General features: G+C 44.4%; 1 protein-coding gene across 2 annotated transcripts; it reads right to left on the reverse strand.

Moving 5' to 3' along the window:
* Positions 1-2,453: 2,453 nt before the first annotated feature.
* On the reverse strand, positions 2,454-18,792 carry akap1b (A kinase (PRKA) anchor protein 1b). Of its 2 annotated transcripts, none has more exons than XM_020102789.2 (11): positions 18,643-18,792; positions 12,818-14,457; positions 10,048-10,172; positions 9,420-9,546; positions 9,184-9,311; positions 8,066-8,243; positions 7,662-7,812; positions 6,628-6,695; positions 6,463-6,536; positions 6,320-6,385; positions 2,454-6,087 (listed from the first exon to the last, which is right to left on the reverse strand). In XM_020102789.2, the coding sequence occupies exons 2-11, from the start codon at positions 14,430-14,432 to the stop codon at positions 6,025-6,027; spliced, it is 2,595 nt and encodes an 864-aa protein (XP_019958348.2). In that variant the 5' UTR covers positions 14,433-14,457; positions 18,643-18,792; the 3' UTR covers positions 2,454-6,024. The 2 variants fall into 2 exon arrangements, with proteins under 2 accessions (XP_019958348.2, XP_019958349.2); XM_020102790.2 differs by lacking the exon at positions 18,643-18,792 and adding an exon at positions 18,310-18,454.
* Positions 18,793-19,784: the final 992 nt, after the last annotated feature.

The raw sequence follows: 19,784 nt of genomic DNA on the forward strand, positions 1-19,784 counted from the left end.
CGAGCCAAATCCAGTGGCTGCTTCTGTCAGTGAGGGGGGGGGGGGGGGGGGGGTTTCTGAGGTTCTGAGGCTCGTCTGTTTCGGAGCCCGGTCGTGGTTTCCCATCTTCTCCAGCGGTCTGATGGTAGAAGAAGCCACAAACCCTTTCAGATTATCAGGTGTCAGTGACATAAGCGTGACTTCAGATGACCTGTGTGTTGTGTTTTTCTGTGTGTGCTGGATGTGTCGGTCGTTTTTGTCGACACGTGTAATATGAGTCGTGTTTCGACGTCTGCTGCTGCCGACCAGCCGAAAAGAAACAACCATAGCTTTAAGTAAAGGGCTGAAACATGCAGAATCAGAATCAGCCAAACGTTCCTGAGATTTTAGCGCCACTGTGTTTGAACATTGACAAGATCAACTCCATTAATTTTCCATTAAATATCAAAGAGGTATTTTAATGAACAAACGGACATTCATTGTTTTTTTGGGGGAATTGAACTTGTGTGACAGGCAGAGTTTGATTTGTTTGACACACCTGACAAGCACAAATCTGCCATTCAGGTTATTCATGTAAACTTAAAGCATCATTTCAACGTAACACATCACTATTTAGTCAGAGTGGAACGTGAGGGAGACGGGAATCACTCAAGTTAAAGTTGCTTCTGTCACATCGCACTTTGGTTTTCTGTTTTAAGGTTATCACAGAAAGGTTAGTCTTCCAATACACACTGCTTGATTTAGAAGACGTCCACATGTGACAGAGCACTAACGGGAAAATCCGCTCAAAACAATCCAACACGAACCAAGTTGTCTGGAACGTGAAGATCTAGACCAGTGGTTCCCAAACTGAGGGCGGGGAGACAAAGAGGGGGAGGGGTCACTGCAAGATGGTTCCCAGAATTAAACATGTCACCGGCCCTTTCGATTTTCTATTTCCTCACTTGGCCGTGAGGAGACTGTGACGGTTCAGCTGCAGCCGCTCATTTCACTGCAGAACCTTCTCCCAGTTAGTGAATAATTCATGAAATCAGGCACATTGAGGATTTTAATGAGTGTGTGTGTGGAATTTGGTGCTGCTCGGTGTAAGTCAGGGCTGTCGGTGCAGGTATGCGCTCTACTAAGAGTCGTCCTAGTTGACAGACTGTCTTTAAATTCTAAGACATGTTAATCAGTGTCTGAATCCCAGTGAAACCTCCGACTGACCAGTTGATCAGGTTGTGTTAGAGGAGTCAGACTCCTTTCAGCCCATGTGTGGGTGGGGCTGTTCTACATATTTAAAACAAACTAGCTATCAGTTAAAGAAATGGGGCAAACATATTAATAATAATAATATTCTTATTATTAGTCATTTGGGTGGATTTTCTCTCTCTCCTGATTGGCTCAGTCAGTCGTTGGTAACTGACTCTTGTGTTGAAGCTCATGAGTTGTGCAGGTGCAGTGCTGTGTCTCATCACAGTGTGAGAATGTGTCATATCAACAGAGGTCACTGTGCAGACGCTGTGCTGCAGCTTCAACGTCACGCAGGTTTGTTTCTCCTCACACTCACGTTCGGTTGTTAGGGATTGTTTTTTTATTTCCACAGAAGTTTTCTCATAGGAAGATTTCTCAAGTCATTTCTTACTCGTGCTGTACCTCGTGTCTTTTCTTTATGAATTACTGTATATTTGTAAATATATTAACCATTAAAAAATTTTCTATAAAGAAAACTTTTGTCACAAGTCATGAATTCACACACACTTTGTAAACTAAACTTAAACTCAAGTCACCCCAACTTTTCTTACATAATTTGTGAACAGGCCTGTATCTGTCAGTGTGGAGATTAATTGTTTTTAATTCTAACTAAACCTTTATATTTATTCCTCATCACACAGTTCCAGGATATATTGTCACTGATTGTTTTTGTACAGAGATTTTTTATAAATGGTCTATATGGTGCAGAGTGAAGTGAGAAAACTTTGTGTTCATCCTACCTCGTTTATCTGCGCTTTGGATTTTGAAGTCAGTGTTTTTCATAAAACTAAACTTTTATTACATTTCATGTTTGTGGCTTATATTTAAGTCTTATTTTTTAAATTTGTTTTGTTACGTTTCCATTTCTGAGTTCTGTTCATCAATCAATCTTCAGATCCAAGTTCACAACTTTTCAAAATAAAAGCTCTGTTATGTTTTACTGACGACACACTGACCGCAACAGAATGCTGGTCATCTGTTAATTAAATTTTTATCAATATTCAAAGCACTGTTATTAAATCACACACACACACACACATATATATATATATATATATATATATATACACATACATTTCTCTTATATATGTGTAAACCAATAAAAATCAACTATCAATCATATCACTCATTAAAAAAGGCGCAGAGCCCTTCACATGCACCCTCTAGTTTTGTAAATCCATTTCAGTCTGTTGTAGAAATGCTCTCATCACCAATGACGACACAAGGAAAATGCCAAAACACACTTTCAATAACTTTTATTTTTTCTCCCTAATAGATCTGTACAATCAGCAAATCAAACTTAAAGATGAGCCTAGCAAAAAAACCGACCTGTACATGTTAAATGCTTTTAGGCGACGACAGCTTAACATCCATTTAAATAATCAAATGATGACTTGTCTAGCTGTGCAAACACATACAAATCAGTCCCACGGTGTGAGAACAGCGAGCGAGTTGACTGAGGAGAGGGGAGGATGAACCAGAGCAGACCAAACAAAAAAAAAATGTTCCCTTTATAGCTTGTTCTCTCCAGTGTTATAGAAAAGTACAGTCCAATATCTTATTTACAGAAAAATGAACACTAGTCTACAGGGTCTATGGGCAGCAGGGGGCAGCGGCGGGGTGGACGAGGGGGGTTACTTCAATCTGTTTTAAAAAAAGGAGAGAGAGGAGCAGAGTTCATGTGAAACAGGAAGGATGCACACAAGCCAGTGACAGACAATATGGCTACTGCTCCAATCCCGGCACCGACCTTCTTCAGGAGGTCATGCACGCGGACGTCCCACCTACTGCACGTCACTATCCAAAAGTTTTCAAGCACAATCCACCGTCAGCTGCCCTCATGCATGTTGATTTCATCACCTTATTAACCATTCCTGAGATACAGTATCGAACTGAACAAGTGTTGTTTACCTACAGTGTGTGACGGATGACAGCGGTTGTGTTCCTAGACATCAGTGTCAGATATTTAAACAGTTAAACCCCCCCCGTACCCACATTCTGTCCTTCAAATAGTCCAAATAAAGCTGCCTTATTGCTAGAATAACATGGACTTTGTTTCCACTGAAGAACCTCATCAAAACTATGAAATATGCAGACTCGACGTTATTTAGAATTACAGTCGTAAGGTGGAAACGGACCCCTTCTTCACTGAGCCACTTCAGGCTGAGTCTGTTGTTAAAATGTCTGTGCAAACACAGGGAAGGTCTGACTTCATAATGCTGAATAAACACGTCTCACGAAGACAGATGAAGAGAGAGAAGTTAAAACCGGTGGTAAAATGCTCCCGGCTGAGCAGGACGCTGCTCTTCACATGTGGATCAACTCATCCAGACGTTCGGGTTCAGCAGCATCGGCTTGTTCTCAACGTCTCAACTCGTTCTTACTTTAGTGTTGAGTTTACTAGATCTTTAACCTGGTAACTGATCTGTGACCAGTAACACGCCTGCCTGCTCATTGTTCTTTGTCAGACTTGCCATGGTAACACATGCTACACACAAACATTAGAATTTCTTGTTCTGCCTGTATTTCACAGGCCTCCTCTACTCACTGTCTATTATTAAACACATAAACCCACAAGCTGTTAATTAGCTCCCATGAAATCACTGGAGCATCCTTTAGGTCAGACAGATTACTTTTCAATTCTCATGTGTCGCATCTGAGCGTTTTGTTGACAAAAAGAAAATTTCTTTTCATGTTGAACTTCAAAATGTTTTCTGAAAGTCAGATTTCATAGCTTTAATTTAAATGTTTCATTACTTTTTTCTGCTTTGTTGCTCAATTAGAAACATTCGGCTCGAGAAGCCTCCAGGTAAACACGCCGACAGCGGGAGAGGAAACCCCAGAGTTAGAAAATAAAGTCAACTGTTGTCCACATGTGAAGAACGAGGCTCTGCTCTGTCAGTGTCGAGCAGTGGTTGGTTTAAAATATGTGCCTAATGACAAGCAGGTCTACAGCGAAGGGCAGCAGAGACATTTCCTTTATCATGGTTCCCTCATTGAAGTCACAGTAACAGCAGCAGTCTGCCATTACGTCACATTAATCACTAATATAGTGTATTAATGCTGCGACCAGCTGACTAAGTCCAGTTTCTTTGGAATCAGGATTAAACCTCAGCGGCCGTGAAGTAATTTGCTGAACATGAAATACTGTCACTCACAGTAAACCAGCAGAGACCAGTCGACTCTGACCTCGAGCAGCTTTCATTCCCTCAGATTCACATCTTTAATCATTGTTTCCAAATGTTTCCTAAATTCCAAATGTCAGTGCAACATTATGCAGCTTGTGTTTTTATCTCGTGCACTAACGTGCTGTATATAAATCCACCGAGCACTTTACTGTGAACACCACAGAAGCCACGCTCACACACATCGCAGGTCCAAGTTCACCAAAGTTGTCCGCATCAAAGCCACAGATTGGTTTGGAACTGAAGCAGTGATGTGTGTGACCTCACACCGGGCAGTTCCTCTGCAGCGGTTGTCAGAGTTACTTTTGTATTATCTTGTTTCTCGCTCCATTTGGACACATGAAACTCGAGAATCTCAGGAGATCAGCAGGTTCAGAAATACTCAAACCAGCTCATCTGATTTTTCTTTTTTTTTTTTTACTTTCCATTTCTGAAGCTCCTGACCTGTGCCTCCATGACTGGGTTTTGTTCTGCTGCCACAGATCCCTGTGTGAACAGGCAGGTGTTCCTAATAAAGTGCTCAGTGAGTTCACGTCACCAGGTCTCAGGACTTTGAGGACACCAATCGTTAGGACTTAGAGCGACTATAATAATCTAAAGTGTTTACAGTTAAGTCAGTGTTTAAAAAGAGAACATATGTAAATGTAAAACAGGCCCAACATAAAGAAACATATCAGCCGTATGTTAGCTTCAACAGGCTGCTAGAAACAAAAATGCACCCTGGAAATAGCCCAACTTTCCAAGTCCCACTGTGAAAAGCTATTTAACTGCTTGTTGTCTGGGAGCTTGACATTCCTGGTTCTTCTGTAAATCAGTGGAAGTTGGTGGAGAAACGTAGAGCAGAGGCAGCCAGCTCGTTCCTCTACATGAGCTGGAAGGTGCTGCAGCTCTGGAGGGAGACCCCAGAGAAGTCCACGTCCCGTGAGGCCACAGGGCTGGACAGACCAGCTGGGTGCTCTGTGCTCCACGAGGGTCAACAGTCATCAGTTTGTCTGCCCCCCCCCCCCCCGCCCATATTCTATCCAGGCGACTCTCCCAAAAACATCTGCTGAATCAAGTTTGAAAAGTAAAGCCCTACAGGCGACTCTAGCCGACAGTGAGACTCACTCCACAGTCTGATGGAGGCGCCTGTCCGTCCACACAGCATCATGATCCACAGTCAAAGTGCAAAGGCCCAGAGCAAAAATTAAGGTAGGATAGGGAGGGGAAAAAAATATTTGCTGCACCTTTATTTAGTTATAATATAGATTTTCTTTTTTAAAAAAAATTCCCAAGTACCTCTTCCTTTCCTTCTTCAAGTTCTTTTTTGTACAGTACAAGAGGGGGAGGTGGTCTCATTTTGAAGCAGTGCTGGGTTCTTGTCGATTATGCCTGGAAACAATTTTTTAATTTCTTTTCAAAAGGAATGGGGGGGGGGGGGGTAACGAGAACAACAACAACAAAAAAACAAACAAAAAACAAAACAAACTTAAAAAAAAAAAAAAAGAAAGACAGGAAGAACAATCTTCTTAGATCCAGTGGTGGGGGGGGGGGCTGGGAGCACGGGTCAGGATACCAGACTGCTGACCACGAGAGAAAAGGGGGGAGGGGTCAGGTGGAGGTGTCGAGGTCAGAGCATGTTAGGAGTTCAAAATCCATCCACCCAAGTCCCCAGGCCTCTCTCTGCCAGTGCACGGTTCACTGAGATCACCTGGAAACAGACAAACATTCATTAATCCTCTTCGGCCGCTCTTTTTAATTCTGTTAAGCTTCAATGAACGAAATTCAAAATTGAAGACAAGACGCTGGCTTGACACGTGCACTAATTCTTGAAGTTTTCTGGAGGAGCTGTGCGTGGGAGGGTCAATTTAACCAGGACAAACTTGATCACGAGGAGTTTGCACAGTAGAATTTATTCAGGTAGGTGTGGCAGAGCATCATACCTCTTCTCCAACCATGTTCCACAGGTGGACCAGCGGGAGGCCCGTGTTGTTGTCATAGTTCGATACCTTCACAGAAAGACAAACGAAAGGTTAGAGAGGAGTGTTGACTCTGTGCTGTGCTTCAGCGACGGAGGTGGCCTCACCTGTGCAAGCAGCGCCACTCCTCTGGTCATCTCCTCCAACGCTGATGTTGCCTCTGGTGAAAAACGATCTTCTCCTGATGAAACACACATTTCTGTAAAACTATATCTGCACTTTGCACACAGATAAGTTTGGACTTGGATTTCAGACACAAAACAATGTCGTACCTGGAAGCGGGGCGATGTTGTCGAGCAGCACTTCTGCACCTTGAAATGGTAGTGTTACAAAATCAGACCTGGAAAATAAGAAGAGGGAAAATCTACATGTTAGAAGAATATTTCATCTAGAAAATACTGGGAAAAGTTACAAAGTGTAGCTTTAAGAAATGTGTCTGAAAGCTTTAATATTGAAATAAAAGTTATTTCAGACACACACAGAGCTTATACCTATTTAGTGTAGGACTTCCAGAGTAAGAAACTTCCCCTGGATGGCAGAACAACAGCCCCCTCTAGAGTCTATCTTACCCTACACGGCCAATAAATGAGACCGCACAGATCACTGCTCGCTCCCTCCCTCCCTCCCTCCCTTCCTTCACACGCTCAGCCCACAACTCAGACAGCACAGTGAGCGACCCCACTCATCCCTGTCATAGCCTCTTCAGTCTCCTGCCATTTGGGAGAAGATACCAGACGCTGATGCACCACACTGAGAAACAGCTTTGTCCACCAGGCTATGACGCTGCTCCACTCTCTGCCCCTCTGCCTCCCAACGGTCTGGAACTGTGAACTTACCCACTGCCCCCCTCTACGCGTCCGGCAGTAGCCGCCACGGCAACCTTTTATGCAAACATTCGCGCGGAGCATGGCGTGATACTGGCGTGTCTTTCCACCACTATTTGCTCTGCATTTGTTTTTACAGTTCTAGTGTTGATCTGGATCGTGAGGTCCAGAGAAGTCTTTGCATTATGTTTGTAAGAAAGTTAGAAGTATTTTACAGTATCGAGTGTAACAGCGCGTCTCTACTTCCTCCTGCCATCCAGAAAATGGAGCCAAAACATCCCAGGTATCAACACTGCTGTCTTAATGACATCTTACACCGATGACGTCATTTGGCGTATTTTTTTAAAGCATTAAATAAGTAATTAAACCCAAATTCATTAAAAACATCAACACCTGAACAGAGTCGAGAGGTTTTGGCTTCACTTTGAGGAGCACGTCATGTCGTCTACCTTTAAATATGGTTGTAAAACAGTGGAACTCACCTTATTTGTCGTAGTGAGTCGATCTTAACTCTGTCGTAGCCTCCGTAATCCACGTATCTAATCTCCACCTCACTGGTTTCTTTATAGAAGGTGATGACCTGAGCTCTCCACCAGGCCCCTTCCACTGCTGGGGCTGCACAGATGACACCAACTGGAAGACACACAAACTCATTACTGATGCTGCAAGTCACAGTGGAACCACGCTGAGTCGTGCCCTGTGGTCATGGCAACTCTTTTTGTCTTTAACACAAACTTAACATTCAAATGTAACATGGTGATTTTTATGATTTTTGAAGATGCAATTCAAGCTGCTTGTTGTTTCAAAGGTTTATGAGAGAAGAGAACGTCTGAAAGTGCAGACACATTATCGGTGAGCTCTCATCCCACCACGTGACCACGGTTACCTTCAGCCGGTGAGGGCAGGGCCGGGGTGCCGGGCTGGGAGTAGCAGAGGAACATCTGCTGGTCGAGGCTGCGCAGGGCGTGGTAGGTGGGGTGTGTGTGCTGCTGGACAAAGATGTGGCCGGCTGACACGATGTTCACCACTATCACTTCGACTGTCACTCCACTGGGGAGCAGGAGCTGAGAGGACAATCGACAAGACGGCAACTGTTACTGCTCCTGTTAATTATGACATTTCATTTGACTAAACCCACACTTCACAGAACTATTATTTAAAGAACTCATGGCAGTGCAGAGGGAGGCGCCAATTGGTTGTAAATTCATCCTGAAATGAAAAGCAGCAGCCAATGAACAAACATTCAAGATAGAAGTCCTTTTGGGTCATAACTTGAAATCTGCTTATTTTAATATTTACTTTGCAAACACGGAGATACAGAAGAAAATGACTTGATGTATTCATGTCCCTGTGTTGTATGTGCAGCGTCTTTGAACTCGACTTTCTGGTGCATTTTATTTCCTCACCTGTGACCAGAGGAAACACTCTTTACATGTCAGGAATCTAGATTTTTACAATGCTGTTCCTTTAGGTAGCTTGTTCGGTTATGAAAATTAACAATAATACCAGTATTTTATATAAACCACAGATATTCTACTGGGTCGAAGGGACTTTAACAACATATTTTGTCAAAAGGGACTGAGGAAGATTTGTTGGCTTTGCAGATTAACGAATCTGTATTTTACCAAACTAAAAATGAATCCAAATGGCACCTGCCGCCAACTTTGACTCAAGGTGAGGCCACTGAACAGCTCAATGTCTATCGTGTTTCCACCACACGACCAGGACGAACTCAGTAAAATGAGAAACTTTTTATTAATCTCTGACGAACACTTCCTGCTAGTAGACAGTTCCAGTCACACTTGTGTGGTTGACCTGTTCAAACTTCTCTTTACAGAAGAAGACGGTTATTAACTGAAGCTCACATTAAACGATTAAAAGCACAGTTTTAAAGATGCGTCTGTACTCCCACACAGCCTGCCCCTCACCTGTGGATTATCATGAATGCATTTTAAAATTAAAAGATTTTCAAGACACAAGCCGAGTCCCAGAGCCCAGCCTTACCCAGGAGGTCATAGGAAGTGATGGCAACGTGAGTTGGGGCGGTGGAGGTGCATATAGGTTCGTTAAATCCAGATCTTTAAACTTCTTCCCAATCAATGACAGGGCTTTGTCAACCTGCTGCTGTGTACCTGCAGAGAGAGAGAGACCACAGTTAGTTTAGGTGCAAGTTTCCTGCCCCCAACCCCTTCACATCAGAGGACACGAGGTGAAGTGAAGACGTGGTCGACCTCACTCACCCTCTATGTGACAGATCTGGAAGTCCTGTGTGTAAGGCAGGGTGGAGATGTAGATCTTTGCACCAGAGTTTTGCTTGACGAAACTCACAAATCTTCCCTGCTTGCCGATTAACCGCCCGACAAGATGCTGGTGCAGGAAGAGATGAGATGTCACACGTCAGAAGGACCGTTCATAAATACAGCAACGATTTTCACTGAATAAGAACGTATCAAACACCAAGAGCCAAGCCGCAGTTCAGACTCTTAATAGAAAAAGGTATTCCCTATAAATGTCTAGTTTCTCCGGCTAGTCCAGTAGTAAAATCTCAGGAGAATGTCTGAATGAGCAGCTGTGAGAAGACACAGCAGGACATTTGCTGCAGGATTCACTATGAGCTTTGATGACATGAGCAGACGCTGGTGTTGATATGCTGTTAACGAAAACATGAATGGATGAATGGGTTGTGTCCTGCCTCTGTCTGCTGCACCACCCCTCACCTGAACACTCCAGAGATTCCTGTGTTGTTGTGTATGGTTAAACCACTGCACTCACACTGGGAAACAGGAAGGGAACTTGTGTGTTTGGTGTAAAGGGATCATGTCACACTGAGGATGTATGTTTTTAATCCTGTCAGTTGTCCCGACTTACCTTTGGCACCTCAATCTCCCAGATGATGAGCTCAGAGCTCGAGGAGGCAGCGTGGTTGCTCTGGCTTTCCCCAGTACCCATAGTGCAGCCGCTGTCCATTGAGTCCATACTGTTCACATCAGAGCCTGGACATACACACAGACACACAATAATCAGTAACCACCACCTTTACCAGCAATAATCTAATTCACAACGACGTTAGTAGTTCAGGTTCCAGTGCACACTACATCCTAAACTATCTGTTGTCGACACCCGGCCTTCAGATCAGAAGTAGGATGTAGCATCTTTGGAGAACCACAGGCCTCATACATTTCTGAATACACAGAGTGCCTCACTCTAGCCTCTTCAATGCGATGGCTGGAACTGGTTCTTTGGTAAAGCTGGTTTTCTAAGTTAACGTCAGTGATTTTGAAGTGTTTTTGCACCAGTCACTTTTGTATAGAATGGAGTCAAAGCACTCAAACACATGAAAAATTGTGGGCTCATCATACATACAGTTTATAGAACTTGTTGCTTTACAGCTCAGTGATTTTGGGTTGTAGGCTTTCAGGCACATCAACACGAACGACTCAACAAATACGTTCAGTTCCTCTTGTTTACTCTTCAAGGTAAAACGTCTCGCCTAACGCCTGAAGGACTTTTGCAAAGTCAACCTCATATTCAGATGTCATAGCAGACTTATACGGGAGGGAAATACAGTGTTTGCCCACAACAAACAATTCTACTCAGTGGAAACGAGGATCCTTCGTAAATTCTCAGACTGACAGAGGTTTCAGCTTCTCAGCTTTAAGCTTGCTCACTGCAAAACTTGGCTGCACAACATTGTCTCCGTCAGTGTGGTCTTGAAAACCCTCCAACTCTGCTGAAGAGCATTTACTTTATCCAAGTGACTTTTAACTCATCCAGTTTAGCTGCGAGCTTCAACGACACATGAAATCAGTCTTTTTCATCACTGCGAGCATGTTGCTGCAAACTAGGCACACCTAGTTTTAAATAAAAATAAAGTTTTTGTCCATTTCTTTTGGAAAGTCTGCACTTTCTTTTATTTTCTTGAGGCACCATGACTCCAGCAATAACATAAAACAGCTGCATATGTTTCTTTCGCCCTGACCGTGACCTGACAGACATAAAGCCTGAGGGCACCACCCTGAAGCACGTTACTCTATTTTAAGAAATTGTCTTTAATTACTATCAGGAGACATTATTTGTAATTCTGAGTATTTGTATCTTTGGCCTTACAGGCTGTTTATAGCAGGAGGATGAATATTGCCAACCCTGCTTTCGGGGTATGTTAATTAATTAATTTTTTGAGAGGCATCAGTGTGCTTGGTGGAAAGATGAGTATTTACGTTGAATTTTACATCACAAGCAGCTTGGTTGCATTTAATAGGTTATCCATTTTCACCTCTCAGATCTCTCTCAGTCAAAGTGCTCACTCATGTCCCTCTATGAAAAGACAAAGACACAAGAAGACTCAAGAAAAGCGTTCCACCACAATAACATGGACACCAAAATATTTGATACTACTGAATTTTAACTATTGAATGTCATCCCTGCCAAGCAGAAGGAGGCTATTCTGGTCATGTGGGCATCTCAGGATAATGGGAGTGGGGGTCCGACCCGAGACACGTGGGACAAACTGCTCCCTGAAGGCCTCGGAGAGGAGGAGGAGGAGGAGGTCCTCAAGCTGTTTGAGGAGTATTCTGAGCTTGGGCAGATCAAATTCCACAGTAACGTCACACCAGCTGGCTGGAAGGGAATACCGTGGGGAACTATGTTCTCAGACATGACAGGTCCTATGGAGTTGCCATATCATCGAAATTTGACCATTCAACTTCAAGTTTGTATTCAACTTGTAATGGCTTATTTAAATTCAGTGAACATCAGTGAAATAATAAATAAGTCAGTGATGTCACGTTAATTTGGTGAAGGAGGCTAGCAAGTAAAGCCGTCCTGAGCGGACAATCATGACACACTTGCATCTGAGAAGCAGTGTGTGGAAGTGTTTTGGGTTCTACACTGTAGATGGTAAGGTTATCAACACTGAGCCGTCTTTGTACCAAGCAACTGCCTCCTAACAAATCTGTGGGCTCACCTGTTAGCAGCAGCTGAGGAGGCAACACGGACAAGCGGAGCAACGCCAAGTGTTCAACCTCGTCAGCCTATATTTGACAGATCTATTCTTTTCAATTCTATATCATTCAATACTTGTGAGTGTGTCATGTATCCGCAGTGCACTGGTGGATCCCCACACAGACTAAACGAGTTGATTAAAGAAAAAAAGATGTTGTGACTGTAATACTGTATGATGTTGTGTGGTTTTCTTCTTATCTGTATCAAATTTTATTTGTATAAGTAAGTTTGGGCAGAAAATCCCAGACCACTTGAAAACTACATCAACAGAAAACAGCAGGAATTGTAGTTCAGGTTAACATTTTACAGTTTCACCTGTCTTGTTTGAAAGCAGACTGATCTGAGTGTATATGAATGATGTGGTATTTGTTATGTATAATTAGATTAGAAGTTATTGATCTTCAGGGTGGTTCTTATCTACAGATATGTTTAATAAGGATAAATGCTAAACATCAGTCATTATGTTAGCTATAACATTAGCTTTCAGTTTGTACCATCCTCAGCTCTCTTAGTGTTCAGTGTAAATAATTCAAATGTTACTCTCAGCTGATGCATCTATCAGATTTTGACATCACAGTATCAGGACTCAGCAACAATGCTTACACAAATGCCCAGAACAAACAGACTGATGTCTCACCTCCCGACTGGTCCGTCTCCACCTCACATGTCCCATGAGCTCCATTCCTCAGGCTCATTCCGTTGAGTCCCTTTATTTCACATGCGGCATCCACCGAGTTTTCTTCAGTTACGGACAAAACCGTTGTGTCTGTGACAGTCTCAACCAGCGACTGAGGCTGTGTGGCTTCTCTTGCTGACAAGTCCGTAATTTGGATTACATCCATTTGGTTTTCGAACATGCTGTTCTGAAGGTCCTCGCTGCTGATGCCATCCTCAGAGTGGCACGTGCTGCAGGCTGAGTCCTCGGCCAGCACGGCTACTTCATCACTTTTCAGTTGCTTGTTTAGCAGTGGCGCACTCTGTGCTGCTTCCTCCGATGGTGTTGGCCAGTGGCCTGTCTGAGTGTTTGTCGGATGAACCCTGTGCCTGACCTCAGCGGTCTCCCATACGGTAGCTGAGGAGCATCCATTAGTCATTCCTGGCTGTTCTTTCTCTGTTGCCTCTCGAGACTCACAGCTGATCTGAGAAGAGCTTGTCAGTAGCTGTAGGTGCTGCTGTGCAGTTGTGATTGGTTCCTGTTGGGAGCGTTGTCTGCTGCTAGCCAGTGGTGTGCTGCTGCTGCAGCTGGCCTGGCTGTTGTCTGTGACCTGGCACCTGGCAACCCCAAGAACCTCCTGGGTGGCTGCTGAGATGACCCCACATATAAGTCCAGCTGCCAGACGCTCCAGATCCTGCTCCTCTCCACTGCTGCTGTGTATCTGGATGTCCCCCGGGGTCACCGATGAGGCGATGGAGTCTTGTGCGAGGGTCAAGGCTATGGAGGTCGGATCCGTGTCTGTAGGTGTGCTCGTAAGAATATGTTGATGGAAATCCTGCGCTGATGGGGGCGTGTCTAGAGAGTCAGCTTCTGATGGGATCGCTCTCTGCACTTTGGCTGGGGTGACTGCACAAACAATGATCTCATCTTGAGTATTTATAGTGCCGTGGTGCTTTGCAACTTCTCCCTCGGGCTCAGGTCGCTCTGCGTCAGACAGGTAGGCTGCAGTGGGGGGGCAGCTGGTGACTTCATTAGACCGGCAAGGCAAGACCACCTCTTCCAACAAGGCTTCTGGAGCAGAGGCTGGATCTTTGGGCTGGTGTTTCTCCAACTCTGTTACCAAACCAAGTGATGAGCTTTTCTCTGGGTCTTTATGGTCTTTCAATGACACCTGCAGGCTGTCGCCTTTGCCAAGTGACGGTTGCGCCGAGACACAGGCATTATGGACATCCTCTCTGATTATCCTGCCAAGAAAAGGGACCGATTCTTCAGAACTTAGCTCTGGTGAAGGTGCTGCTTTGCTGTCCAGGACATGGATTTGGGAAATGTTTTCGGGATCGCTTCTCTTGTCAGTGACCTTTGGAGGTCTGTGGGTGGGGCATTCTGTGTCATTTCTGGGGGTTACAGTGCCTTTTTCAATCAAACCATTGCTACCCTCTGCTGGAGATGTTCGAAGGCCTGTGTCAGTTGGAGCCTCCTCTGGGCTGCCATGACAGATGGGGCGCTCTTTCTTCCTCGAGATGTACCACCACCAGCCGATAAGTGCGAGTACTCCGGGAAGTGTGTAGGGTACAACAGAGCGAAACCTCAGCGGCATTTCCTCAGGACACTAGCAGCTACACCTGAAAGTTGAAAAGACAGACAAGTTAGCATGAGTTGATCAGGCAAAACTGGCCTTGATTTAAGGATTTAACTTCATTTGACCCTTAAAGTTAGTCTTTTAATGGATGATCCTCAACGATATACATCCATGTGTAACTGCTGTGGTCATGACAATGTTATGATCCAACATTGCTTCTATAACAACAGGATACTTAGCAGTGGAGAAGTCTGATCCCAATCCTAGATCTAAATATTGAGAATTGGTCAAAATAATGTCTGATCGTGTTGTATGACTTTCAAACTTTCCCTCGGTCACAGACAAAATGAAACAGACAGAGAGATAGAGGGTGCTGGACTTTTGACCTCTATGGCTGCTGGCACTGACACCTGCTCCACATAATCAACTGCTGGCCCCCTGCTGGGGAAAGGCAGACTTCCTGTTTCTATTATTTCAATATCAAGTAACAGAGAGAGCCTCTTTGTGTGAATGTGTAGTTCCACAACTAGGAAATGAAATCTGTGTGTCACTGTCAGGTAAAGGATATTAAATAACTACATTAATGACATGCTGTAATGGTGTGTACAACACATTTATATTACATATTTTCTACATTAAATATGCAATGTATAGGTTGAGCTAATTTCCATCAGTGACTAATGCACTAATATGAGCATTGATAAAAAAGGGTTTTGCAGCTGTCTGTGTCTTAGCAAGTCAACTCAACCGGTGAAAAACAAGGCACATCGAATACAAGCATACATGTGATCATTTACTAAAACAGAAATTATCGGTGGTATTTTTCAGGAAATCAATCTCATGTTATTTCGGTTAAAGCTCCTGTAATCACGGATGTTAAAAGTTTAACAGTAAAGGCTTCCAAAAGTAAAAATCAGCAAGAAGCCCTTTGCCAATTCGCTCCATTGTGTGAAATAAAAATATCACAGGCATAGGTAGAGTGACTAAGTTGCTTTGGTAACTTCACGAAATACAAATGCTGCTGTTAAATGTCAAGGTGCCCCTGTATGCACAAACAGGTGGATTTTGAAAACTGTGGCTGCATGGCTTCAGGTCAAAAAAGCATTAGCACTATGTAGACATGATGTGTAAAGCAGCAATTATGTCAACAAATATCAAACTGACAGGCTTGATGGAGAAAATAAATTAAATGAGACTAATCAAAAGAACTGCAGCATACATATCAAGCAGCTCCAACAATATACCCACATCTATGAAATAAAGAGCGAGCAATACATGCACCAGGTTTTTCCTGGCTAAGAATAAGCCGACAGTTCAGTTTCCAAAGGATCAAATGACAATCCCCAATGAACTGGTGAGCTGAAAGCAACAGCCACTTGAGAATGGGTTAACTCAGAACCTCCAACATATCATTAAGGTACACGGTGTAATCACACAATTCCTAATTTATGAAAATCCATTCACATCATAACCTCTAACCACAGTTGGTTACAGCATGCCTGGCACAGTTACGAGGCAGCTTTGTGGTTTGTTGGTTAACCTGAGGTAAGTTTATGGGAATATAAAGCCCCAAATTAACAGCTTTAACACATACAACTCAGTAAATTGAGGAAGCTTTTATGTTGAGTAGACGAGAGTTTACATTCAACTTATGCGCTGACATGGAGGATCTATATTATTTTTAAGGAGTTTGCTCATCAACAAATGATTTGGGCCTGAACAGGGAGTGCTCCAGAGTTTGTTAAAAAATACTTTCAAGATAAAGCTAAAAATGTAATTATTGTAGTGATTAAATTGCAAAAATGTAAGTGATCAATGATTAAAAAGTCAAAGGAAATAAGTACATAGAATAATACACTTTTTAAAAATGCCACTGTGTGTGTGTGTGTGTACAGTAAATAGAGGAACACACACACACACACTGATAAACAAATAAACACATACACAACATTCAGCCACATGTAACCCTGTAATGTTGTGGCTGATCTGTGTGTGTGCCTATGAAATGGTGGCCCACACTCCATTCACCTTGAACAAGGTTATAATACAAGTTACCGGCAGTCAAACAAATCCAGAGCGCTCCTTACAGGACGGACTGGTATTCCCCGGTGCTTGCCCTAACCTTACAGTCAAAAGCCTGTGACCTTGGCGGCTCAGATAGGGGAGTGGTCAGGCTGCGTTCACACGTTAGAAACTTCCAACAAGCCGAGCACAAGCCACCTAAGCAGCTTGCACGGTGGATACGGTCTAGAGTCCGTACTAACACCCTAATCACCCAATAATGACATGACCCCGGTTCACACTGCACTTCCGCTGATCCTTGTTGGTCTCCACACTTTCTCTCCTCAGATTCACTCCACTGTTCTCACTCTTATCAGCATAAAGAGGGTCAATCACAGTTTAGTGTCCGACACATGGACAAGGCAGGACACTGCTCCTCCAACATGTGAAACTCCACCGTGGTGCTGTTCAGTCACTGTTTGCTCGTGGAGGCGTGTGGGTTTCACCAGCAGCCCGATTCTTGAAGGGCGACATTAACATTAATGTGGGAACTGCCTGCGAGTTGAATTACAGGGTGGTTACTCAACACGTCTCCTGTGTGTAACAAGAATCATCATCTCACACTGACAGGAGGACACACACACACACACAAACACACAAATAAATAAAAAAAAGGGCTGCACCGCGTCGATGTTAGCTGTATGCTAAACCCCGAGTGACAACCAAAAGAGAAAGCACATTACTGCCGCAGGACACGTCGAGAACCAGCAGCTCCAGTGTCCAGGTTGTCCATTAGAGGACACTAATGTCCCCTCCGAGCTACGTGCTCATAAAACAACACAATGATCGTAATACATAATCCCACAGGCTCCGTGCAGCGCCGTGTCCCCTCCATGACAACATGGGCTAACCGCACCAAGCTAACCGGGTAGTGCGACAACGTGAAGCCGCTTTTTAACTTCTCACAGTTTAAATGTCTCCGGACAGGAGGGACACGGAATAAAACCAAAAAAACACAACAAGATCCCGGACGTGTCTCCAACCACACGAGCCTCCTGTGTTTGCAAGAGAGAGCGAGGAACCAAAGTGGTGTGTGACAAGTTAGCGGGCAATCAAGAGCAATTTATAGAAACAGCTTAACATGTGCCCCCTGATATCACATCGCCGAATTAATCAGGGCACTCACAATGTCCACGGGAGACCTCGGGACGAGCGATTCAAACCCCGGAACAATCTGCCGCGAGCACGGTCAAGCGTTAAATAGCAAATATCAACAGGGAGTCTGGTGTGATTCTGTCTGGAGGCTGTGACCTGGAATAAAGCATGGCTGGTGGGGAGGCCGCAGTGCAGGATAGCAGTCAAGTTAGCCGGCTAACCAGCACCCTGGTTAGAAATCCTAAAAATAAAAAAACAGACACGTCTGCGATGGTAAACACGTATTAAACCGTCAGGGCAGCTCACAGCCCGGTGCTCCCCTCGCTGCGTTATGTTTTTTGTTTGGCCCGGTGACCATGAGCGGTTCCACGGTTAAAAGCCTCGTGTTTGACTCGACCTCGGGACTTCCAGTCACCACGCTGGGCTCGGCGCTGGGCCGCCACACGCAGCCGTTGCATAACGCAGCTTTAGCCGCAACCCTTAACGCAACACCGAGGGTGAAGTGTCACACTGGCGCAGGGGGGTTAAAGGACATTTTGAGCCGGGGAGCGCTCCTCTGCCCTGCCTGGGCCTCAGACCTCCGGAGTTAGCCCGCTAGCCGGCCTGGGGGGGGGGGGACGGGGGGACGAACGAGAGCCAGGGGACGTTATCCCCAGACGCGATTGTCAGTGCTCGGGCCGACACGATCGTGTAGTTCAGTCCGAGCACAGAGGGAGGGAATCGGGGTGATCTCACTTACACAACAGGGGACGGAGGCTAGCAGGAGCTGGCTGCGAACTCCCAGAGATGTGTAGGCTAGTCGTTCAATGACATGGGATTACTGCGCCCCTCCAGCGGCACTGCTCACCCCACACACCTCGCAGAGACCCCCTCACCCTCACCCTTCAACCCCCGTGGACGATGTCAGTTCAGCGGTGTTTTCTCACGATGTGCGCGTGTGGCTCCTCGGTGCGTGGATGTGAACTAAGTCGCACGGTGTGAACATGATGCGGATGCTACTGACTTAGCATGCTCCTCCACCTTAGCCGCTAAACGCGCCCCGCTCCGCTCCGCAGTGTTGGGGTTTACTCACAGTATTCTCGGTTCCTCGGCGCCGCCACGGTGAGAGCTCTACTGATTAGTGTGTCTCTTTCTAACGTGTCCTCCTGGAAAGTCAGTCTCTCCTCCCCACGTGTTGACCGACTAGCATCATTCTAAAAAAAAAAAAAAAAAAAAAAAAAACACACACTCAACAGCTGGTGAGATCTCGCGAGACCCACGCGCTCGGCTCGTGCGTGGTCTCGCGTTAACTGAGAATGCAGTAGAGTGGAAGGCTCCTGTGTCACACGCACACACACACACACGTATTTACACGAGTGTGGTGTTAGCTCAGGATGTGATGTCCGAATAAACAACCTTTTTGAATTCACCGTCTGTGATGAGGCACCCTGCTGACCTCACCGTGTCCTCAAAGCTGAACCGTGTTTGCGTCAGATTCACGTGAATCGTGCAGAAACAGCACAAGGTCAAATGTGCAGGGTGATAAATGTCATGTCTCAATCATCATCTCACAACAACAAAAAAACAACAGGAGAAAAGACTATTTAAAGTTTACACCAGATCGTTTCACACTTGCTGTGCAACCAGACCAAAATTAAAAAGAATATTTATTTTATTTATAAAATTCAGTTCAATTTCATACATATGAAGCACCGTATCACAACACGGTTCTTGTTAAGGCAAAAGTACCTTCACGTCTAATTAAACCCTATAGGAAAAATTTATGTAAAAGACAACGTAGTCTGAATTACATTAAAAAATACTCACATGTATTTGCTGTTGGATCAAAGATGATTCATACTTTATTTATACACTAGACCAGTTTCAGTTTCAGTTTCCCTCTCCTTTCTCTGGAAAGCTCAAATCTTGACCAAGGAAATGTTAAGTTTTAACCCTTTTGCAAAAGGATTTGATAATGAAAGTAGATCCAGACAAACCAAAAAGCAGTAGTACAAGAGAAAGAATCAAACAATGCCAGCTGGTGCCAAAACAAGTTTATTAGTAACAGTGAAAAAAAAAACGTTTGCACACAAACACCAGTGTGCTTGCTGGTGTGTTGTGGTGAGAGAGGAGAAGCTAGAAAAAAAGATTAGTAATAGTGTTAAAGGGTTAAACGCTTTCATGTCATACTTATTCAAAGAAACACATGTTCACAATACTCAGCCTTCTTGGAGT

This window comes from Paralichthys olivaceus, chromosome 11 (genome assembly GCF_024713975.1).
Source record: "Paralichthys olivaceus isolate ysfri-2021 chromosome 11, ASM2471397v2, whole genome shotgun sequence".
Lineage (NCBI taxonomy): Eukaryota > Metazoa > Chordata > Actinopteri > Pleuronectiformes > Paralichthyidae > Paralichthys > Paralichthys olivaceus.